This window comes from Bacillus rossius, chromosome 8, assembly GCF_032445375.1.
Source record: "Bacillus rossius redtenbacheri isolate Brsri chromosome 8, Brsri_v3, whole genome shotgun sequence".
NCBI classification, from domain to species: domain Eukaryota; kingdom Metazoa; phylum Arthropoda; class Insecta; order Phasmatodea; family Bacillidae; genus Bacillus; species Bacillus rossius.
Window position 1 is genome coordinate 38,249,580 of NC_086336.1, and position 25,682 is coordinate 38,275,261.

The 25,682-nt window shown below is 35.9% G+C and overlaps 1 protein-coding gene across 2 annotated transcripts in view; it reads right to left on the reverse strand.

Annotated features, from left to right (window-relative positions):
* The window catches only part of LOC134534758 (zinc finger CCCH domain-containing protein 14), a 47,118-nt gene that overhangs the window by 12,351 nt on the left and 9,085 nt on the right, over positions 1-25,682 (reverse strand). For both annotated transcript variants that reach the window (XM_063373295.1, XM_063373294.1), the window contains exons 3-10: positions 25,349-25,513; positions 22,268-22,624; positions 20,189-20,296; positions 17,814-18,139; positions 14,568-14,825; positions 12,736-12,817; positions 10,132-10,254; positions 3,093-3,204 (exon numbers count right to left, since the gene is read on the reverse strand). In XM_063373295.1, the coding sequence (XP_063229365.1) occupies positions 3,093-3,204; positions 10,132-10,254; positions 12,736-12,817; positions 14,568-14,825; positions 17,814-18,139; positions 20,189-20,296; positions 22,268-22,624; positions 25,349-25,513 (1,531 nt within the window). The remainder of the gene's footprint in view (positions 1-3,092; positions 3,205-10,131; positions 10,255-12,735; positions 12,818-14,567; positions 14,826-17,813; positions 18,140-20,188; positions 20,297-22,267; positions 22,625-25,348; positions 25,514-25,682) is intronic.

The following is a 25,682-nucleotide window of genomic DNA, read 5'->3' on the forward strand; positions in this document are numbered from 1 at the left end:
ATTTTTTTAATAGGGTACAAAAAATTTTCCAGGTTTTAAATATTGTCTTAAATATTTTACATTAGGTTAATTACTGGTACTAAAAACAGTGTTTACACTTTTCTTCAGTTTTTTAAATTCCATTTCTATTTCTAATAATTCTCCTTTTTTCTCTTCGAGCAACTTAATTTCATGTGCTGCTCTTTTTCTTGCATTTATCAACTCATCCTGTTCGTTCTTTTTCATTCTTAGGTCTTTCTTTGTTCTTGCTGAGACATTGCAAAATTCCAAAATAATTTTTTATTATTATTATTTGATGAGCCAGAGAACAAACGCTCTGAAAAACCAAATGAACCATACACAAATAGTTGAGTAAAATATATTAATGGAACTGCAATATTACAAAATCTGAGTTGTAATTACTTTTTTGAAAGAGAAACTTCTCTCTACCGCTGCATTTCCATGGAAACAAATTAAGAAGCGCTGGAAGAATAGGATTAACTGTTCATGTGCATCTTGTATCACTGAGCTAATCAAATTAAAAATGAACTTGTCAAGACTTTCTCTTTTTCCAATTAAAAGATTTTGCTGCTTTCAACACCTCGGGATGTTCACAAAACTTTGTGAACTCATCAGCAGGTGCCAACTGATTGTGTGAAATATTTGCCTGAATGGAAACTTTAGCTCTAAGAGCTCTAAGTGAGTCTCTAACCATTACTGAAGGAGACAAGCAAGTTGAGCCCAACACAATTATCTTTCTCATAGAACTCTTTTCATCATGTTTGGCAAATAAAGGTAACAGAAATTTCCAGCAGTCAGCCTTAAATTTCAGTTAGTCAAGCTTTTTCTCCTTTTTGAGACTGAAAGTGGCACCAAAACCAATCTCTATGGAAACAGTATTTTGTAAGATATTCTCATTCTTACTATCCAGACTCTTCAACTGAGAAGAACTGAAATTTTGTCCATTACATTTTGCTTGAAAACCCCTCTTCATCAAAAGAAACAATTCTTGGTGAATGAAAGGAAGAAGAGGATCATTTCTATGGAAGTGTGTCAGAAATTCTTCCAACTCCTCAGCAATCATAGCAGAAAAATGCAGTTTGGCTTCCAGAACTGAACCTTCCAACAAAGCCTTTTTCACAGTGCAAGGTTCTGGGTGTTGGGAGGGTTTTTTCAAGATCTTTGTCTGCAAAGTATTTTTTCAGAAATGGAATCATTTCTAGGCAAATTTTGATTACAAGTGAGTTTTCAGTCCACCGCACAGTACAGAAGATTTTTTGAAAAAAACTCTGGAACCAGTAATCTGTGAATAAACAGCACACTTAGATGGATAATTCTTAAACAGTTGATACAATGCTCCAAGAAACTGATTAAGTTGCCAACCAACCTTTGTGTGTGCAGTTTTGTAGGCACCATTGATTATGTGCAATGAACAAGTACCAATATCCAAAGGTTCCTTTTCAGTATCAAGCGTACTCTTCATGTAACTTTTGAGATCAGAAATCAGGTTCAGATTTACAATATCCATTTTCTGTTTTTGGCAAATATCATTCATTCACTTTCATCAACAGATAGTGCAAAAAAAAAGGGTGCTTTTCTGTACACTATCAGACAATAATGGTGCAAAATGAGGCCCATATATGACATTATATGCTACTTTGTCCTTTTGTAGAAGCTATAGTACTATCTGGAAACAAGTGCAAAGTTAAACTGAAGCTGCTCCTGAGCGGGTTGAAGCATGTGTACAGAAGCAATGAGCAGCCCACACTATCTCTGCTTTAGTTGCACTATCACTGACAAGGAAAGTGGAGAGCTTCTGTTCTTGGTGTCTCTCTCCTGGGATGTATGCTAGATGCAGGCTGAGATGAATCATAACTTTGATTGCTGGGCCCAGGCTCTGATGAACTAGTGGTGGGCCTAACAAGGATCGCAGGTACCCTTGTACAAAAAGAGAGCTTTTGCTGCCTGCCTGACTTGTGAACATTAAGAAACTCGCCATGTTTTTTTCCTCTCTTTTTCATGGCATTTAATTGTGTGGATTCCATGGTGAGAAACATCCACATATTTTTTGCATTGCGTATAAAAAGCCGAAAACGTATCCTTACCAGTTCTTAGCCACAATTTTCATTCCTCCTCTTCCAACCAAATGTCTTGAAAATGACACTTTCCTGGCATTTTTATCACTGATAAAACACTGCAAAATACCTGCTGTACGTGTGGTGAAGACAGTTTTTTGAACAATTAAAATTTCACAAAGCATAATGAAAATACACAACAAAATAAAAATGTTTAAAACACAATGGTTTCGTAAACACACGTTCTTAAAACACTACCACATCTTACCGGTACACTTGATACTTTTTATTGATAACTTGTACGTACAAAACCTCAATTCCGCAATAATTTACTTATTTTTTGCTTTTGCTGCGTACAAAAATATTACTGTTAACCACACAGCCATCATCACATGTCACACAGGCTCGCACCGCCACGTTGTCAACATAACGCTTCACTACCCACCATGCCACCAGAACAAGACACTGGCATGACAAAACATATTTGATATTTATATCATTTGATTATGGTATTTGTTTACATCCAAGGAGGTTAGTTTTCGCTGATAAGTTGAAAAAAGAATGAAAATTTTAATATAAAATCAAGCTTTAAAGTATGATAAAAAAATGCCTATGTGTTGCTGACAAGCATCCACAGTTGTGGATTGAAAATTATTTCTCACACTGTAACGAGAAAAGAAACTGTGACCAATATGGGCACTTTCGTGACTTATCTGTGACATCCGTGATCACGAGTTCTATATCGTGACTTTTTCATGACTTCTGTGACCGGTAGACACCCTGAATGAAAGATGGTTGTATCATATACATAAACATGTAAAGCCTTATCCCATTGAAAGGCTGAGTCTTCAGGTAAGCAGGCCCCTGAACAAATTGGGCAAAACAGGATTCCAATTCGGAGAAATGCAAAGTACACAAGATTTTTACCTCAGTCTATTGCCCTCCAGCATTCCTAGATACATTTATATTTCTAATAATTACCACAAGCAGGTAAAATTATTTCTGGGGGAGGTTTTATACAAACTGAAGTAATCATACCTTTCCGTAGTGTTTACGCTGCAGGCTGTGTTATCCAAACTAGTTGATTCTGGTTCCATCTCGCTGTCTGTTGATGTCAGTCGACTTAACGTCTTCCCACTTGATGGGCTGTCTGCCTTACAAAAAATAAAATTATCAAAATACGGTACATATTTCTACGATACCAACATTTCCCCACAAACCAGTTTGTTATGGTCATATCTAACTAACCAACAAACTAATTCAACACATAAAATCAGTCTATGAAATAAATTACACACAGCTACAAAACCCACTTTTAAAAAGAAGAAAAAAAAACTCTGTTATAAGAAAAAATACTAATACAATATTGAGGGTTCATTGAAAATACTACTAATAATAATAATAATAATAATAATAATAATAATAATAATAATAATAATAATACATTCTTGACTGTTCTGCATTTCATTACTTTTTCCTAGTTTATGATGACTAAACCTAAAAAATTAATACATCCCTCACTTAGCATAACTAATGCATTCCTAAAAATGTTCATGTTATTCAAAATTGTGCATTCTGAAGGATTAGTTTCCATACATAGCAAGGTTAATTTAATTTACTTAATGTGTTTCAAAATGTGTAGGAAAATATTCTTTACGTAATATAAATGCGTAGAATAACACGCAATGATAAATATGTAACACCATTTATCTTTGTAAGCCTGCCATCAAATACTTTGTATGACAAATACAGGAGATAGGTGGTTATGTACTTATCAGTCGGCTGGTTGGCTTGCCCGCCCGGACGTGACCTTCAACTCACGTTGCGTACCTTTCCATAAACTTTCCAAACCATCCTTTACTGGCAGTGAAACCAATATTCTTGTCCGGATATTTACATTTTAATTTTGCAAAAATTATAATGCTTATTCGCATATCATCGCTTGGTTCATACCAATCCAGTCAGGCCCGTAATTTTTTTTTCATTGCACCATTCATTTAACAACCTTTTCCATGTGAATCAACTGTTCATTTCTGTTCCGGTATCTAATGTCAAATATGTCCCAGCTAGTACCACTAACAGCATCAGACTTAGATCAACATTTGAGTCCTTAGTGGCTACCTGGCCATATTAGTAAATCAATATTAACTCAAATTTAAAGGTATTGATAATAATTTTAAAATCTGTTTAAAAACATTTTGCTTATCTAGTTATATTAATTATTTTCACTTGTTACTAATTTTTGTACATTTTATTTAATTTTAATTTTATAATTTCTAGTAAAATATTTGTGTTTAAGCTGACTGGCTGCTGGGGCGTGTCGGTCACCAGTCTGACGTCACCAAGCCCAAGAGTGGCTGAAGCGAAGGACTGTATCGCCGACTGCTGGCGAGGCCAGTCACGAGTCTGAGAGCCACTACGTCAGTGCACGGAACTCTGCAAACCGAGGATGGGCAGGCAACAACGCGGCACGGAAGTAAGGCATCGAGGCGATGCGTTGATGTCTGGCACGCAGGGCGTGCCAATGGCTAATATACAAGAACTTTGAAGGTAAAGCGTCGGCCTTTGATAGTGTGCATGGCCCCGAGCAAGAAGTTTGTTTTAAGCCCAAACTTTCTTTGAAGAAACAGTGCTAAAAGTTACACCATATAGTTGTTTGACCTATGGTACTGATTAAAGTTTGTGCTAACTATTTTTTTTACGTTACGTAAGCAAGTGTAATGCCCATGCCCATTAACTACGTCAAGCACTTACCGTCAGAGACTGGATTTTGACTTATAATTTTTGTATGGGCATTGGAAATCAAAGAAAATTTGGTTGCAGGTCCCTCGTCAGTAAATATTTTTTGACATCTCTTGTGAAGATTAAAAACATAGTTCATCCTCCAATGTATTTTTAACGGATGTTGTGTGACATCACGAGTGAACCCAACTTAACTGGAACAGTGGCGATTCTCTGAGCCACTACTAACAGCTGTTATGACTGTGTGATATGAACGATTTTTCTATAACACGATGTATTTTCAGTTAAGAAATCCGGCTGGACATTGTTTTTGGAAAGTTTAAAGACTTTAAGTACAAATATTGTCTATAAAATGAAGAGGTGTATATCAGAAAGATTTTAAACAAGTGCATTTTCTTATGTACATATTTCTTTGGCAGTTGTAATATTTTATGATGTTTAGGGGGCAGGGGGTTATATATTTATACATTTAAGCGTACGCACCTTGCAGTGTAATATTGGTGCTCAGTAAATAACGGCCTTAAGAGTGTGGATTAAGAGGAAGTAAGTTGATAGCTGTATCTCCGAAGTATTTTTATATAATATTTCTATTTTTATTATTATTGCTAATTACTATAAAGGGCAACCTTAATTAAATATATGTATGTCATGTTTATTTTAATATTGTTTAATATCATTGATGTGTTAGTTATAATTTGTGTATTATCATCGATCTCTATGGTTGTTTAAAATTTATAATCAATGCTGTAGTCTAGTACTGTATATTTTATATTTGTAAAAATAATGGAGAAATATTAAGAATAATGGCAGAGCCATTAGCTTGTGAAAGGGATTTCATGAATAAATGTCAAGTCTGAGGTCAGCAATATTAAATGTTCGTAAGTTACTGAAGTTGCATTATAAAATTATTTAGTAGAACTATAGAAATATAATATAAAATTACTTCAGTATTTTGAGTGAACTCTCAAGATTACTATATACTATTGTCGTGGATGGATTCATCCATGTCGGAACGATTGATTTGTCACGCTAAAGAAGAAACTACCGACTTTACAAGTGAATTAATCGTGCGATTATACATACCAAGAGACGCACTATTAAAATTTGATCTACCTTAACATGAGAGTCTTTGAGAACTGATGGTGTGCGTGTAATCACTTCAAGAGCCGCACCTTTACCATTCTATGAATCAAAGGAAGAGTCTCCGAAACCAGCACCAGTCCTTCGAAAACTACGACCACCAACCTATAGAAGCCGGATTCGAGCATCATCCGTGTTAAAGATCACCAAACTGTGATAGACGACGCGAGTTACGTTGATTTTTGGGAAGTCTGCGATTAGATTGTCCAAAACGAATATACAGACTTCGGTATTGATATGCGGTAAGTGCAACATGTAAATACCAGAAGATGGAACAGGTTCGAGGTTCTAACCCCGGGAATATCAAGAGGAAACTACAACCAATACAGAGACTATAACGTCAACGAACTAGAGATTATTTTTATTTTTCATAATCCTGAAGTAATATTGAAAATATATGAACTAAGTAAGTTATTAATTTTAAGTCTAGAGTCTTGTTAATATTGAGTTCAAATTATAAAAAAGCCTAACTTCTCGAACTTTAATAATATAAGAATTTGTTAAAGTAAAGAACCTAGCTTCTAAAATTTGCCCACGAATACCCTGCTCTTTAACTAGCAGATGGCAGATATAATTATATCTATATTTTACCGACTGAGTTTAAAATTTTCAAATAGTTTTGTAGATAAACAACTCTCAACAAATTACTCGTTACATTAAATAATTATAAATGTAAGTAACTGCCATAACAAGCATAACAATTTTGTAGATGATTTTAATATTTTTAATGCATTTGAATTTTACAACAGAAAAATGTTCATTCTAAGTCTTGCGCTTTTTCTTGCCTATTTGCCGAGCTGCCAAACTGAAGCCTTAATTTTTACACTCTGCTTATCTTTGAAACATAACTTTTTTTGCTCAATGTCTCATGAGTGGGCAAATTATATGAATAATGGTAATTTGATAATTTTGATAATTTTTTTCGTTTTTACCATTTTTAGTAATACTTGCCCACCTTTCGCTTTGGATGAATGGTGGGCTACACCTTATTTTGTACGATTGTGCAAACAGTTAACATGCTTAAAACTAAAGTGTGACCAACATAAGTGTGGCATTCATGAAATTCTGCATTCCATAATACTTCTAGTTTTGTCTGAAATACTTGAACACAATGCATCACGCTCTCACTTGGAAGCCATGATACCAATATGATTCCAACTGCAGGTGCTTGCGCAGGTACAGTTACCGGCAGACAAATGGGCACACGTTGCTTTGTGTTTGTGCGTGCGAGTTCCCTGCCACTGGCTAGACTGAAGTTTATCATGGCCCAGTCTGTGGGCGAGTGACAACAGTGCAGCCTGACTGCATTCACGCGGACGTAAAAACATTTGGTCCTTTACACTCTAAAGCCGCAACTGAACTTGCCATAGCTGATGTTTGTAAAACAGCAGATAGCGTAATCAGGCCTGCGCGTGCATCTCTTTCTCCCTCATATAGCTAACTGTATGCCACAGTACATCTGTTGTTTACCGAGTTGAAGCAGACTTCATGACATGCCCGACTTTTTTTTTTTACTGTGGTGATTTCGTGCCAACTGAAATTTACAGACGTGCTATTCAAGACTGGGGCTTTGAAATAAACATTGCACTAAATGAATTCGTGCAATTTCAATACATGCTAAGTGAAGGATTGGTGTTTGCAGAACTAAAATAAAATCACAAATTTAGTCTCCAAGTTAACACACCCACATAACTTTGCCTTCCAGATGCTCTAACGAAGGGATAACTACATATGTATATATTAACACAGTAAAAAAAAACACCCTGGGAAAGTATGTAGTATAAGTGATGGTTCATGCATATTACTCCACTGACATAGGTCAAGCTTACAACTAAAATACAACTGTCATTTTCATAATATAGTTTTATTAAGTTAACAGGACAAGACTGAAGTAAGAAACAGAATGCTGGTATCAACATACTTAATAGAAAAATAGGTGTTAACTAATTATCCACCCCGAAGTACTACTATTAATAAAAGTTTAACATGTTTTTGATGAAAAACTTTAAATTATTTAAAGTATCATGTATCATCATTAGAAATAACTAGGGCGGTACCGATTAAGATGTACATTCATTTGAATCCACCAAACAGCTATATTGGTAACTAACCAATATTGCCAAAATTCATTAACAAATCGTTTCTGCAAGCTCCAGCTGATAAGACACCATTCTAAGTTTTCACAGCTTAAAATCAAAGAACCAAAATAAGAATGTAACTCTTTTTCATGTTCAAACATTGTTTTTACATATTAATACAGTAAAAGTCCGTTATAACGTAAATTTATAACGGCGCCAAAAGTTATGTTATCTTATAGCAAATTTTCGTTATAGCCAAAATTTTAAAAAAAATCTTATTTTTGTAGCATTTTTAAAATATGTTATTTTCTAGCTTGTTTTTACTATTGAAATTCACAACAAAAGTAAAGGAAATATACATAAAACTTACTAAAATAACATTTTTAAGCTATATCAGCACTTGTTGACTGCAAAATATGATACAGCGTGGCCGTGATAAGGCCGTCATGCACATCGTGGCTAAGCGCACAGCTGTTTGTTTACATGGAGACGGGCGGGCGGGGTCACGCAAGGTCATGCCGGCCGCTTCCTGTCGCTTTGACCGCAGCTGGTTTGCTGGAGACATGTGCGCTAAGCTGATGATATCGGGTGCATATTTGCGGAGTTTTGAATACTTACTAACAATATGTAAACTCAAAGAAGTAGTGAAATTTATTTTAAAATTTGTCACATTATTACTCACGTTGACAGTTATGAAAAATGTCAAACACAAAAAAAAATTTTAAAAAATCTGTAATTACGTTGGACAACCATACAAATTATATAAAATAATTTTTCCGACAATTGGTCAGTTACACAAAATTAATCACTCGTACAGACCCTAAGAAAATAACACAAAATGAAAAATCACTTTTTAAAAAATGAATCAATTTTCGTTTGCCTTGATTTCACTAGACTTTAGGACAAAATAAACGACTGGACCTCTTGGAAGTTCATCAAATCTTTCGTCGAAGCATTTGTATGCTGATAAAAATGACTGTGTCAAGTGCCTCCATCATTGACGTTTTCGAGAATTCAACGGAACAGATACGTCACTTGGTTAGTCGTCATTATTGTCATCATCGTCAGACGCCGCTTTGTTTTGATTAGAAGAGACGAGTTCGACAAGTTACGTGTTCGTGAACTCCCCGCACACGTCAACATTATCATCAGCCGTGGCAAATTCGTGGAACGTGCATGGCACATGCAGTTGTTCAGCAACGGTAGGCCAAACATCGGGCTAATCTGCTGAACCATCCGGCAATGCATCGTCAGATGTAGAAGCATCAGTTTCACATCCATGTCTGAAGCTAAGTAAGTAGTTACACTTGTCGCGTATAACTAGACGTAAACAACAATGCGCGTAGTGCCGTACACTGAAACTACACCGTACGCAACGCTTATGATGCAAGTGTGAGACGAGTTATGCTCATTTACGGGCTACAGTCGGCATGATTCTAAATAAGTAATGCTCGCAGCGGGGCCCTGTCGCACTTGCTTTCGTCGCCGCGCAGCAAGCTATGCTCGCTGTGGGGCCCCACCTTGTGTGGTGTTGCCAAGACGGCCACATCATGCGCGTTGTTTCATTTGCCGGACGCGTGGAATTGTGCGAAGCTGTTTCTCATTTATTAAGGAAATTGTAGATGTTTTCTCATTGTTTTAGAGAAAAATTACAGGTGTGTAATCTATCGCTATAGCGAAAATGAGACCACGCTGCATTCGTTATTCCCGAAATTTTTATCCTACGCAGCATATGCAAAACTGACGGTGCCGATGGTAATTATCATTATAGCAGACTTTTTAAACTGCATTAAGTTTTTTTTGGTATCGACACACCTCAAGAACAAAATATTTTTTATGTCCATGTTTTTATCATCATTTCCGAGCTCACTACAGTGGACAAGTCGCTCATTCCATTTCTTACGACAACACAAGTCTGCTCAACCTGTAGTAAAACACGGTGATATATTTCACGTTAATATTTTGTCTACATTCACCCTAAATCCACATATTCAAGCATTGTTTATATTACGACATCCTAAAAGCAAGCAACTAGGTACTCTGATGAGAAACACCATAAGTTTTCTAGCTGCGATACACCAACAGGTTACCCGTAAAACAATAACCTTAAGACTCACCAACATTGCGACTCTCGCCAGATGTCACGCGTATCCTCAGGTTTTCTGACGATCTGATCGTGGACAAACTGCGATTTGTCACGTCAGAATTGTTATTTTCATGTAAGCGCAATCCTTTCCAATCTGTAATCATTAAAAACAACAAAACTGAGAAACCTAGAATAGGTTCACAACCAATCTTAGGATTAATTACCGAAGTTATATAACTTTGCAATTAGCTGTACCTTTAATTTTAGATTTTTAGAAATTAAATTGAAAATAAATAAGAAAACCTAGTTTCAAGAGATAGTGATAAACACAAAACATGCTCAGCAACTGGCAATCAAATGTTACTGCTTAGGTACAACCTAAACAAATTTTAATAATAAATGTTTCATTTCCTCACAAATTGTTAATGTTTTATGATTTAAAAAAACTAAAAACCCACTTACAAACAACTTAATTTACATAAACAAGAAGGCACATTAGCTAAACTTCTTTAAATCATACGTGTTAAGTATTAGTAGTGACTTGTCCAAAAATGACTTGCCCTAAAGTTAGACCAAACCATTTTGAATATATATATACATATATATATATATATATATATATATATATATATATTTACACACACACACACACACACACAGTAGAACCCCTGTCATACACTTTTCAACGGAGGGCACAAAAATGGTGTATGATGCGGGAAAGTGTATGAAAAGGGAATGGCAATAATAATTTTTTTTTCAATCTAGCATACCAGTACAATCTCAGATTAAACTTAAATACGTAATGTGTAAATAATTGCATTATATGAAAGATATGAATTCATAATTATACATACATATAATAAAACCACCAGAAATGTAAAATACTGTCCATAATCAAGTAAAGCTGACATGAGAAACAGTGGCCTTACAAAATGTTATGAAGTCCTTTCTTGGAGGGCAGGAAAAGTCACCAAGCCTATATTAGAAATTAAAAAAATTAGGCTATTGTAAAAAGAAAATCAGAAATTTATGCTTGTTTGTTTCTTTTTACAAACAACTTTATGCAACAGAACAATTTTCAATAATATTTTTAACTTGAGAAACATAAAATACAAAACACTCCGATCGTAAGAAAACAATAACAAACGGGTATATTCAGTTCAAAGATTAATGAATGCACAAAATATGAGATCCGTGCCTTGGTAAAGCACGTGCACCATTTTCATAATCATTGCTAGTTTGCGCCACTAGTCTCGCTTGGTGCTGGCCATAGATGCTACTAGCGAAGTGCAAAGTCTTCCTGATACTATCAATATCTATGGTGCGATAAAGTTATTTTCTTACGTTTGCAAATGTAAACAATGAACGTTTTTCAAAATAAAAGCATTAAAACGTAGTTTATCAGGAGGAATAATTTGTGAATTTTGGGCTTTTACACTTCGTAAAAACGTATGAAACGGGAAATTAATAATTTTATAAGTGTATGTTCCGGGAAAGTAAACCATTGTAAATATAGTACTTTCGGCGGGACCAAAATTAATAGGCGTATGACACGGGAACGTATCATCGAGGTTCTACTGTATGTGTGTGTGTGTGTGTGTGTATATATGTGTGTGTATATATATATACACACACACACACACACACTGTGTGTGTATATATATATATACACACACACACACACTGTGTGTGTGTATATATATGTGTGTGTGTGTGTGTGTGTGTGTGTATGTATATATATATATATATATATATATATATATATATATATATATATATATATATATATATATATATATATGCATATACATACATATATATATATATATATATATATATATATATACATACATATATACATATATACATACATACACACACACACACACACACACACAGTAGAACCTCGATGATACGTTCCCGTTTCATACATATACAATATATAGGACAAACAAATATTTTCAAAAAATGATTTAAGCTAATTTTAGAATTAATTACTTTAGAATTAACAATGGTAAGATAAAAAATAATTATTAAGGCAAATGACTTCAGAATAATAACAGTTACGACAAACAACTTTACAACAAACAACTGTAAAAAAAAACCTTTAGATGATGGCAAAAATTTTTGATAACAACAATGAAACTTGGCAAGCTAAGCTATCCAAACCATTGGTACTAAAGGATATGCTAAAATCATTGCTAAAATAGTTTATCCTAGAGTAACCTTATTTATTCTAAATTTGTGCATCCTAATTTTTAGAATAAAAAATTTATAACAAATACTTTAGCAAAAAAAAAAAAAAGCACTCCAGATTATACTAAATAATATATTTTATAATTTTTAGCAGCAGGGAAGCAAAACTACATTTATTTAAAAGATTGTGACTGAATAAATAAATAAAAATAGGGGTTGAAAATTGTCAAGATTCAAAAATGTGCTAAGCAATGACTTTTACCTTGCCAAGCTTCAAAAGTACTACACAACATTGCTTCGTGTCTTGATGAGCTACCTCTCCACCGAGCAAAGCAGCAAGCTCCTAACAGTGGCAGTCTCTCTCCACACAGTCTGTGCCTTCATCATGCACGCCAGAAACTTAGTAATGGTGAACTATATAGTCTGACTGGAAACTCACCATTGTGGCTATTGGCTTCAGAGTCTTTAGCTTGCATGTCAACCTTCATCTGATACCTTTTAGTCCTTAGCTCACTTGGTCTCTGGAAATAAAGGTTCAACTATTTTAAATACCACCCAATGTTCAGTGATAGGGCTTTCATCCGGCATGTGGTTCTGCTTATTCTGTAATATGACAACAACTTAAAGCTTGCATTCATATTTTACGTTTTTATTAAATCGCTTTCTTCCCTGTCTGTTTGGTACAAATTTTGCAAACAGTTTAAACTAACTTCCCAATGAGCTAGAGACTGGAAACTTTAAACATTATAGCTATATAGCTCATAACTGGATGACAATGAAATATTAATCAACTCTTTGCAAAATTTCACACACACAAGACAACAAAGCAGAAAAAATTATATAAATAATTTTTTTTATACATGTTTTTAAAATGGACTAAAAAGTATAAAATAACTTCTCTTAGCCCCATACAGATTTATAAACCCATGCAGACTAACCCCATGCAAATTGTCCTAAAATCTTGTGATTGTGAATTTTTAATACCTATAAAATTACTTGTAAGATTAAAAAACAAAAAAAAAAACATAAGGTGCATGCAATAGATAATAGTAAGGAGTGAGAGGGTAGCTGTCGAAGAAAATTCACACAACCGTTCACATCATTTGCAGTGCAATAAAATTGTTGGTGAATTATTCAACATATATTGTTTTAAATCTTACAAGTATTTTCGTAGCTATTAAAAATTCACAAAAAACATAATTTTCAGGACAATCTGTATGGGGTTATAAATCTGTATGTGTCTATGAGAAATTATTTTATAGTTTTAGTCCAATTTAAACACTGTGTATTTTAAAAAAAAAATTATTTATTTTCAGGTGGTTCCACCGGGTTGCTAACCCAAACGTGCCAGATAAAAAACCTTAAACTGTATATTAAAAAAATCAATGGTGGAATAGTGTCGTAAACTTGAAAGAATGTAACATTTAATAATAATAAAAAGGGATAAACATAACATGCACTGTGAAGATAATTACAGTAGTCTTGATTAACATAGTAAATGTGGACCGCAGCAACCTTGGATAACGCGGATATAATAAGAAAATTTTCCTGGTTTTAAGTTGGTCGAAATGTATCATTTTCTGGGGTGATGTTTTCCCTGCTTTTCTACTGTGTAAATTCTTTCACGTTACTAAATGATTTGTCCTATCAGTAAATGGCATCATTGAGGTAAATTTTATTTAGGCTTTCGACTCTCTGTTAAATCATTTTTTAGGTCCTCAAACAAATGTTTTAAAAGTCTTTACTGGTAATGGCGCTTCAGGTCGGTTCAGGTATGACTGAACCTCAGTTAATTGAGACACTGTAGCAATATACCATTTATTTTACAACTACATATTGGGAAACTACATCAGTTGCAATCCATTTTCAAACTGTTACTTACAGGATTTCCACACTCTGGGAAGTTAGTGAAAATTACGGAAAAGTCAGAGAATATTCTTTGAAATCTGGGAAAGTCATGGAAATTTCCTCAGGGATAGTATTTTGAGGAGGAAATATCATGCACCAGTATGCCATCACCCAAACTTTAAAAAAAAATTTTTTTCCAGATAGTGTTTTATTGCATTTTAATACACACTGTAAGATGACGTACGCATGGTTCTGTTTGAACAAGTACAACTATAGAGAAGGTGGAGGTTTGATTCGGAAAATTGAAAAAATAAGTAAATTAATTTTTAAAAAAATTATGAGTGAAATTTGTAATTTTGATCATGGAAGAGTAATGGGAAATATTTCCAACAGATTTGCATGGACATCCCGTGCTCGGCTCACCTCGCTGGGATCGCGCCTCACAGGTGCCGCAGCAACCGACTTCTGCGCCTCCGCCACCGCCTTCAGGATGAGGTTGCGGCTGGCCTGAAGGGCAGCAGGCACCTTGGGCCGCGGCTTGACGCGCACCACGGACGCCACGGTCCCCACGGCCGGGTTGGTGGGGTCGTACTCCTCCTCCACCTCCTCCTTGACGATCCTGCCTCCTTGTCGGTGGAGGGCCACCACACGGGACAGCATGGTGCGCTTCTTGGGGCTCGTCTGCAAACCAAACAGGAACACACAACTACACGAACAGGTACACTTGGGCAGAAATTGGCCATGGCTAGGAATGAGATTATAAGGCGAATTGCGATAAAACTGAAATATCACCGTAAAGCATGTCATTACAACATGTAACACAGAAATGCAAATTTATACACCATTTAACACCAAAATGTAATTAAAAATAAGAAATCAATCAGCATTTAGACAAAACTTAACTCAAATTACAACATTTTTGAAATTTTATCTTTTGATATGGTAAATTCATCAAAGTAATAATCAAAAATTTTGTACTAAAATGTATAAAATAAATGGATTGTAAAAAATTAAAATTACATAGTTTGATCTTATACCTTTCAGTAACACATTTTTTGACATTAATGACGTTGGAACATTTTTCAAACTGTAAGCATTAAGAAACTTACGTGTTTGATTTTTGCTTGTTTAATTAATTTATTTCTTATATTTATTATTATGCTAGTGTGTAATGTGTGTGTAACTTCGAAAAAACCTGTGCATTTCTACTTATTCTAAATTGTCTAAGACTGCTCTTAGTAAACCTGCACAACAGTATTTAATCAAACAGCTGAGTAGCATTATGACTGCTATTTATTCATAAAATATTAATATTAAGTTCCCAGTTACAACGTGTTTTGGAATCGTATCATTTTTGGTCAATATTTAAAATTAGATTAAATTCTGATTCCCATTCAAGACACTTTTATATTTTATTGAGTTCTTAATAACATAATTTTCTAAGAGTAATAGTGTTCATGTTGCTATTAACTTCTAAGTACTCATACCAGCCACTGTACTGAATTAATACTGCCAAATATTAAAGTTATCTTTTGTTTATTCTGTTCACCACTATAGATCATTACACACCCATCAATTATACAATTATTATACCATTAAAAACTACTGAGCACTGCGATAGTTTTTCTGCAGATCTGGTTTGCCCAACTGTGGGTATTCCAATCAGCAGAGCCAGTATTCCTCACAACAAACACAATAATTTGCTTATTTATTTATATTTTTCCTAGTAGTTTGTTCTAGTCATACTTAATAGTTATTTCTATAAATTTTATTGTTTAAATGCATCATGTAGTTAAATTGATATGGCTATTTTGGTGAAATAAAAATAAATAAATTTTAAGTCTTATACTTATTGAATAATACACCATTTTTATGAATAAAGATACAGTATAAAAATAAAAAATAAAAATCACTGAAATCTCCTCTTTTGAAAACAAAATTGGGCCTAAAAATAAAAAAATAAAACTAAAAAAACCTTGTTGTAGCCACGAAAGTAAGGAACTGGAGTGGTTTGGTAAAACCATGGAAAATGGAAATCAGGATAACAAGACCAGGATTTGAACCGAATCCATACCCTGCTCATGTTTCATATCACATCCAAATTAGGCTTTTGCAAAAAAAATTTTTTTTAAATTAAAATCCTATTGGGAAACAAATATCAAATTATTCATGAACATTGAATATTTTTCAAGTACTCGCCGACCACTAATCAAAACAGTAACACCACTTGTCCCCATAACAGGCTATCCAAGTGTGACTCCTAGAATAATCAAGCCTGGTTTTCATGTAATAATTTATTGGGAACTTCTGCTTAATTAGCTAGTTACATCTTCCAATTTCCTAACACCAATGTATTCTATTGTGCTGCAAATTTGAAATGTTTGGCACAAATTTATTTTTCACCTAAATTCCCTAATATAAACTTTGCTAGCCCATTATTCATCCTGATCAAATCTTTCCTACTAGAGTTCCGCCACGCTTTCCCAGCGCTGCAACTTATACCCTGGTGTGATTTCACCATCCAAGTGTTAGACATTTTTCTTCCCGCCTCGGGCCACGAACAAGACCAGTAACAGTGTCCGACTACGTGACCAAGAGTGCTTTTCTCAGCATCCTCCCAGGGCAGCCCTCTTCCCAGAGCTCAGCTTAGGTTAGCGGCTCCAGTCATGCCTCTTTATAATGTTCCAGGGCTGTCAGGCACGTATAGGCGTGGCTTTCGCCATCTTGTGGCGAAAATGACAACCACTTAACTTTAGTTCCGTAAACTCTAGCGGCAGTCACCACACCTCTCTCTAGTTCTCTTTTAGCCCGACATAGCGCGATACAGTTGGTCCCATATGAGTCAGGCTTACGCTAGTCCCTCTTGCAGGACTTTTGTGAACTAAACGACTAAACCTGAGTCCGTTTTGCTTGCACCCCGAAGGAGCGCACTGACTTTCAGAGCGCGAGTAACTTCCAATGCCCCTTTAAGTTATGCTACCACCCACCTTTGATATTATTTTCTTTTGGTCAGCGGAGCGAGCCCTCCGCGCTCTACCTCTAGCCAATCAGAGGCCAGTTCCCCTACTTCCTGGGCCTCCGAGCCCCTAACACAAGTTTTTAACTACATGCAACCATATGGATTGATTTATTCGTCCTTCTGTCATCACCGTGGTTGCTTCTCTCCGGTGTTTCTCGCCCGCAACTCTATTTGGCAGCAGTCTTGCCACGACTAACTTAAGGGGTGTGATTCCAGAGAGTCTGGGAGTAGGTTTTTTATTTTCGAGTTTGCTAGTCACTTTAGTTAGGATTGATAGGTAATCTCGTAGCATTACTCGCGCGTGGCTACCATGAGCACCGTGCAGCTTCAAAGGGAGTGATTTTCATCATTCCACCCCCATAATGGTAAGTGGAAAATTCAACGCCCTTTTGCCCTGACTTCTCGATTCATGTTGCTTGTCAACTTAATTTATATTCTTGACCACTGGACCCCCCTTTTTTTTTGTTGCAGTGGGGTCCAAGTAATAACATAAATTTAGCTGAAAAATATTTAGATAATTTATATGGTGTCTATAAATACCTGCTAAACCTAAGACCGGACTCTATCACAACCTTATAATAATAAAATTTTCTTACAGAACTACTAATTAAGATAACAAGTTGTCATGGTTTTTCCTTAACGCTGCCTACCTCGTCACTGGTCGGCTCCGCAGGGCGCTTTGTCGCCTGCACAGGTCCCTCCACTCGTTGGCCTGGCAGCCTGGCGACCACGGGCGAGGACTCGGAGCTCGACCTCCTCGCGCTCCTCCGGCCTGCTTCCCTCCTGTCCTCGCTGGGCGCGGCCTGCTGCTGCCCGTCAACCCCCCCAGCCTCCGCCTCCACCGGACCTGCCTTGCTCAGCTCCTTCGAAGGTCTCCTGGCAGGGGCCGGAGGGGGCGAAACTGACTTCTCTGGGGTGGAGGGTTTGAACGAGTGACTGGGAGAGTCCTCTGGGAGCTCCGCGTCCAACAGTTCCGCTGGAAGAACAAAATAATTTAAGATGTTTACGCTCCACGACAAACCAAAGAAAATGCCTTGAAATACTTAGGAACACACAGGGCACGAAGAAAATTCCCTAAAAAACACAGCCCCTTTCTAAACTCTTAAAAATTATACAATGAAACATTCCACAATTTTCACCATTTCCTGCACTTGCCACAATATATTTCTCTGATGAGTTTAAAAAAAAGTTAACAAAAGTCCTATTAACACAGTATATTCCTGAGAAAGCAACATTATAATTAACAATACTAACACAATAGATTTTAGGTCTCCTCATTTGACATCATACGTTATGTCAGTGCTAAAAGCCAAGTTTCTGAAGCCTCCATAGCCACCAAATGCAAGTCCAAAACACAACTGCTACAAATTAGCTATCATAATTGGTTTTGAAAAAAATTACTTGAATGTCAGGTGATGTGGCAATGCTGGCTGAGGGTTTCCTTTACTTCAACAGTTGTGGCATTGCCCTCCCCAATTTTGCAGAGTATTTTTATGATATGATGTTCACAAGCATACATTATGTTTCTGTAAGGACGACACACACTGCAAAACCAGTTTTTCAGACAGTTGATCAGTCGCCAAGACATTCTGGTGTTTTTCGTAAGTATTTCTTATGATAGGAAAATCAGCAGGTGTTCTCCCCCATGGGAGATGGTAAAATTATCAGGGTTTTGTGTCAACCTTTCAGGAAGAACTTTGTGATTTTTCATATTTGTTTTTTACAGAAAAGCCTCTATGCAAGGGTTATGTATTTTATGTATTGTTATGTTCTTGGATGTAAGAGCAGTTTTGTGATTAGTCAGTGAGGTTACGTGACTACCTCTCCCCTGCGTGGAAGGAAGGACATAGTCACATAGCCTTGTCAGTTAATATTCGAGTCTAAGCCAGTTGGTTGCCCCATTCGGCGGCTCGCTAAAAACAATTTTATGATATTGTAGGGGATGACAATATCACGTCTGGGTGCAGAGGCCATGCCGCAATAAATTTCAACCTTTTTTTTTTCAGACATTCAACTAGAAATTAGGCCCCAAACATGACACAGGCTCAGGTGGCCCATTGGTTTACCGGAAATTAGTTTCAGTTTCTTCGGTACTTTGACGACAAATCACTAGGGACATTATTTCATGAACACACAGGACTTTGAGAAGTGCTCAGCAAAGCTGAATGTTGTTATTTTCTGGTACATTATGGAATTGTGTAAAGGACTTACAGTTTCTACATGAGAAGAGTAAATTACCTAAATTCATTTCATCTCTTTAATTTGGAGGGGAAAAAAATTAATAGTTTCAAGAGATTCAACAGTAATTAACAGAATTTACACTACACTATCTGCAACCTCCAATGGAATATTCTTCAGGTGTTTTCTGTATATGAAAGGAACGATCGTTGTCTTAGCTGGGCATGCTTGTGACTTCATCACACAGTAAACAAACACCAAAATAATTTTTAACACAATCACATCATTCTGCCCTCACTGCACATATTTCATTAAAAGTACAAACAATCGTAACTTACACTTATGAGCAGTGTTTAACATTTCAATCTTCACTCTCCAATACAATTTTCCACATCTTGAACTTGGTATGCACATCTGGATATTGTCACTGTTGCAAACATTACATGTAACCACACCAATGGGAGACATAGAGAGTTTCAATATTTTATAGTGTCACTTTTTACTGCCAGTGAAGCCCAAAGAGTTGTTTAAAAGTTCAAGTGCAGTCTTGTTTCTCATTACACTTCTTTAAATTGTATTATAAAAAGGTTATCAAAAGATTACCAAACAGGATCCACAAATGTGTTCCTTCTGGCAGGATGAAGAGCTTCCCACAAGGTAAGCCTTTTGCAATATCACCAATCCTAATTGTTAAGGGGCCATTCCAGTTTTATATGGCAACACAATCACACATCGGCCTTAAACCCAAGAGGTTTATGTGAAATGATCTGCATCATATATTTAATGAAATGTAAATAGTTTTTAATACCAAAATTTATCCTCCACAATGGAAAAGATGTCGACTCACCTGCCTCCGCATCAGCCTTGATATTGATGAAGTCCTCATCGTCGTCATCATCATCACTCTGCATTAGGACAATCTTTGGCTTTGTTACTGGAGCACGAGCATGTGATACTGTTGGCAGGACAACATCCAATCAATTAAGAGCAGGATGTTACAAAATAAAAATGGCAAAACTTTTCTGATGTAACAAAACACACACGTATTCAAAGGATAGAGGGGCTATCATGGCACAATACAAGACCACAAGCACAATACAAGAAGGCTAAAAGCCTGCCACCAAGAAAATCTAGGTACCACATTTACAGACACTGTTTGCAGGTGATGCATGTGGCAAATATTGCCAGGCCACGTGTCACAAGATTTTCTCAGGGTACTCCAATATCACCCTCAGGCTTGAAACACTACAGCTGACATGCAGTAAGATTGTACTTCATGTCCAGTCCAGGAAAAAAGAGCACCTATGTGTCCTTACCATTACATCAACTTTGTTCATATTACCAACTGCCCTAGGATACATACCTCTAACTGTGCATATGTAATTACATACTTACAATATATTAAGGTCATTGAAAAACACTAATACATTTCTGACTCAATATTTAATTATGTTATTCACAAAAAAAATTTTTTTTAATAAATTACAACTCATGAAAACATGCTAAATAAAACCTATTGAGCTAAAAACATACCAGTAACTTTTTAGGATTGATTGATTAATTAATTTATATTTGTGGCCCACCAATAGTTGGAGAACTTAATTGACATACATACAAACAAACAATACATATAACCATATACATAAGGTAAATAAATACACAAAAGAGATGAAGATGCTACAATTGGCCAGGCACCGCAGGACAAGGATCACATAACAACAAAATAAAGGAGAAACAAATAAATAAACATAAATATGTCACAAATATATAACATACAATTTAAAGCAGAAATATATGAGTCTTCTTTAGCAAGTAATTCAGCCGCTTATGCTACTTCATATTGTGGTAAGTTAGAAAAACAAATAACTAATCCGTTTTTGGATGACTGCATTTTGTTATACTGTAATAATCCCATATTTATGGTAAAAATGAGTAAATACTGAAGATGCGGCACTGTCAGTGGAAGGCTTATGACTGACAATGCATGAACATCTGTTGATGTGTTGGTGTTGGCAATTTGCTCAGGATGCAGTTTCCCATGGCAGGGGCTACTTAGACACCCATTCGGCCACAAGAAAATGTTTATTCTATTAAAATATTCTTCCAGAACTGCTATGTCAAACAAACCATACGTATTGTGTTTAGTGCGGAGCTTTGCCATTTTAACTTGAGAAACATTAAGTTCATCAGTAATGTAATCAACAACTACTTGCTTTTGGACAGATGATTCGAAAAATGGAACAAAGAGAGCTTTCACTTAATTGAAAGCTGGTTTGATTATTATCTTAAGCATTAAAATATTTCTAATACCCACTTTCATAGGGGTTTACTTTCATTCATTAGTGGTTGATTTAGGATCAGAGTTTCCATTGGTTATGAACTTGTGTGATTATTGCACCATGGTGAAGTCTTGTTCATTGATGCATGGTTTGTTTTAACTACTGATGACGCTGTGCAAATCCCGCTCATCAAAAGTAGGTCACTGGTCAGACCACTGATGCCCATAACATCCATCGCTGCTTGATTTTGACTTACTGCTTCTAAAGGTTCCTGTCTTTTTGGTAATGATCCAAAGACATTCATGGAGCGGTCATGTATGGTAGCTAGTGTATTTTCATCATTACTGTTGACTAACGAAACTTGGTACATTCATGAATTATGAAAAGTGCACACATACACGTCCAGCAGCCACGAACACTCGGCCACTACTGATGAACACTCGCCGTTTATGTCCAAAAACTTAACATTAGCTGGTATAGCTTCACTTTTTCTATCTCTGCCTTAAAATATTTCCTCAATATTATTATTATTTTTTGCATGCAATATAATTAAGACTCTGCAACTTTATTAATGATAAGAACTACAATATTTTATTTTTAAAATATTACAAGACACTAATAGTAAACAAGAAAAAGAGGACACATACCAGATCCAGAAATTTTAGGATGCTTTTCTTCTTCAAGGCGTACACTGGTGGAGCGATCAGAGTCCTCCGTTTTACGTGCATCACTTGCAGCACCATCATCCGCAGTGTTTCTTGTCTCGACTTCAGTTCTCTTGACATCATCTTCTGTGACTTTAGTGTTCTTCCCACCTCTCTGATTATCAGTCAACACCCAGTCCAAATCTTTCTCAATCTTCACATGCTTCAATTTCCCTTCATCTGACTTCCTTTCTTCAGCACTACTCCTCCTTCTAGAGACTTTACGTTCTTCTTCACTGCTCTCCTTTGATTTTTTGTTGGGTTTATCCTCTTGCATCTGTTTTGTCAGCTTCTTTTTTTCTGGAAAAAAAAAATACAGCTAACTAAGAAAAAGTCAGTACCTTTACAATTTTAATTTTACAATTCCCCTTACTTCACTCTCCCCCTCCCTTGAGAAGTCCCAGTCCACTTCCAATACTTCTCCCTCAGCCCATTCCTCTTCCTCCTTGTCCTCACCAAGAATAAGTGACTCCCTCTTTCCGTTCTCCACTCCCTCTAGAGCTTCCACTTGTAATCACTCCTTCCTCTGTACCCACCTCTGCTTTCACCTTAAACAGCTTTGCCAACCTTTCTACCCTCAACCTCCCCTGTAACGTTTCCCACCCCACCTCCGTAATCATCTCAGACAGGATGTTCACAATAATCTGTTCCATTACCAAAATTACAAAAATTTTCCTAATTCAATTTTTAAAATAATTGATCTATTTTGCAATTTACTGAAAGAAAAATAAATAAATAAATAAATAAATAAAGCTAATCCAGCCTCCATCATCCCTACAGCTGTACCAGTTCAAACAGAACCTTGCGTACACCATTTTACAGTGTGTATGACTGCAAAATATGTATGTACCGGAGCATGACATTTCCCCCTCAAATTATTATCACTGAGGAATTTCCATGACTTTTATGGGCCCCAGACCACCACCATATACTCCACCATGGACCTGACTAATTTGGAGTATGCTTTTGCTTTGACTCTCCGTCCTGCTCCCTGCAGGGTCCTGCCAAGCAGCCCCATCCCCCTATTCCCCTCCCTCAACCACCACTGCACCTGTTTTGCCCATCCCAGGTTATGCTGCAGAGTTACACACAGGTACTTATAAAAGGTATCTACCATACCTCTGAACTATTTTTAGAGGTACTAAGTCAAATGGCTTTCCTTACTCAGTTAACACATTTAAATACTTTAAATATTTGAAATCTCTTAATATTTCTCTACCCCCATAAGGAAGGTGGTGACTGCACTCACATTCAACGAAGCTATCAATAAATCTTACTCTGAGGAAAGAGCCAAACAGCTGATGCAAAATGCTTGTTGGCCACTGATACGGCAGGCAAGGTATAACACTGAAAAACCCCATCTAAAGAGAGAATTAAATGCTACAGATTTCTATAGTGTCACAAATATAAGAGTTTTGACAATAAAGTCAGCCACTACACTTAGAAAATTATAAGCTGAAATATCTGCATTTTCTGCTCTCATAAAAGAGAAAACTGAATAAAACAAAAATTTTAAGATTTTTTAGGCCTAATAAGGCTGCAAAGCAGAGTGGGTGCTAACCAGCAACATTTCAATACAATGTTATATAGTCTCGCTAGAAATTTTGTTTTCTTTGCTTGGGCCGGTACTCCAGCACAATGGCGGAAGTATAGACGTGATCACGTTAGGACTGTGGCTTGAATGATCGGACTGCTCAGTTTGTCCAACAAAATTTAAAAAAAATAGGATTCCCTGACCAAGAAATGTAATATGTCTATGTAGAAAGTAGAAACCCACTTACATAATTTTTTTTTTTTTTACTTTCTAACACTGACATATGTATGCTTTAATGATTCTTCAATGTCACAACAAAAATCTTTCCACAGTAATAAAAATCCTGGAAAATATGTTAAGAACACGTTTCTCACATTGCACTATAATGTACCATCAGAGACAAAATTCAGCCCCACATGGCATAAAATATTATTCTGCTCAAAACACTGGCACAACAGCATTGCAACATAACAAAACCACCTGAACCCAAATACAACATGCATGTAACAGTTAACAGGTTAACAACAGAGGACAAGCCTTTTTCATTTAAACTCCCAACATAACAATTATTTTCCTATTTTTCCTAATGCTAGACACCATAGCTCCAGCAAATGCCTTTACTGACCTTTTTATCAAAATCAACTTTAAAAATTATTCCTGCCCATAACAAACGTTTATTTAAATACCTCTATGACTGCCTATATGATATACATTCAGTAAAGATGGTATAGTAATAATACTAATTTTAAGTCACACAGCTGACTCTCCTAAACAATGCTTTATAATACCCATGCAAGGGTACACTGCCTACACTCGCCCACAGTGTGATACATGCAAATAATGTTGAGTACTTCTCATTCACCATACGTCAATTACCTCAAACCAATTGTCAAAATTGCTAGATTTGTAGGCAGTTTAAAATATTTATCCAAAACAAACTTTGAAAGAAAAATGATTTTGCTTTGGTCGGTAATATTACAACAAAAACGTGTTAAATGCATTTGATGAAGAAAATGTTCATTTATTATTGTATATAGTGTCTGAATAAGCACCAAAAATTCAATCACAAAAATGTACGCACAAAATGACACAATACTACAGACAACAAAGTAAGTCTGAGACCACTTCAATAGTAATTGGATAGTGTTTCATTAGATTCATCATTCATCAGTAAAGACAAAGCCCTAATGTCATTGTCACGAATAATTTCTATTACCAACCAGAGAAATTTTTCTGTTTTTTCTTTCACAAATCTCTAAGTAAGTGGCTCTTACAGAAACAGAAAATGCTGTACTGGTGGAGTAACAGATTTTTTTAAATATTTGTTTAACTGCTATAAATGTGTACCTTAAGGTCAAGCCAGTCATTTGTTGGTGAAACTGTTCTTGAGAATCACACTTTTTGGTGATGGCAGTCAAGTTTAATTTGGTCTTCACTTTCATTACATGCTAATATTAAATTACAATATCCAAAACATAAATAACACTCACCAATGCTGGCTACAGTAACCTCCTGAAGCTTTTCGAGCACCTGATGAAGCCAGTTGGTGAAGTGTTCAGTGCTAGTGCCGAGAAAGAGTTGAAGGTCTTCAACCATTTGTGCACGAGTGCGCTTGTTTGCCACCATCACCATTATGTAGTCTGGAAGCTCTTCATCTACACAGACAAAACATTTTAATTAAAAAAGAAACCAATTTACTACAGAACTCAGTTGCAAACCAACAACCCTCACAGCAATACATCAGCCAATAATATCACCCCTTCTGTGCGTGGTCAATCAGGATAGCCCTCGCCTGACATTGGCTTTAAAAAATAAAAATAAAAA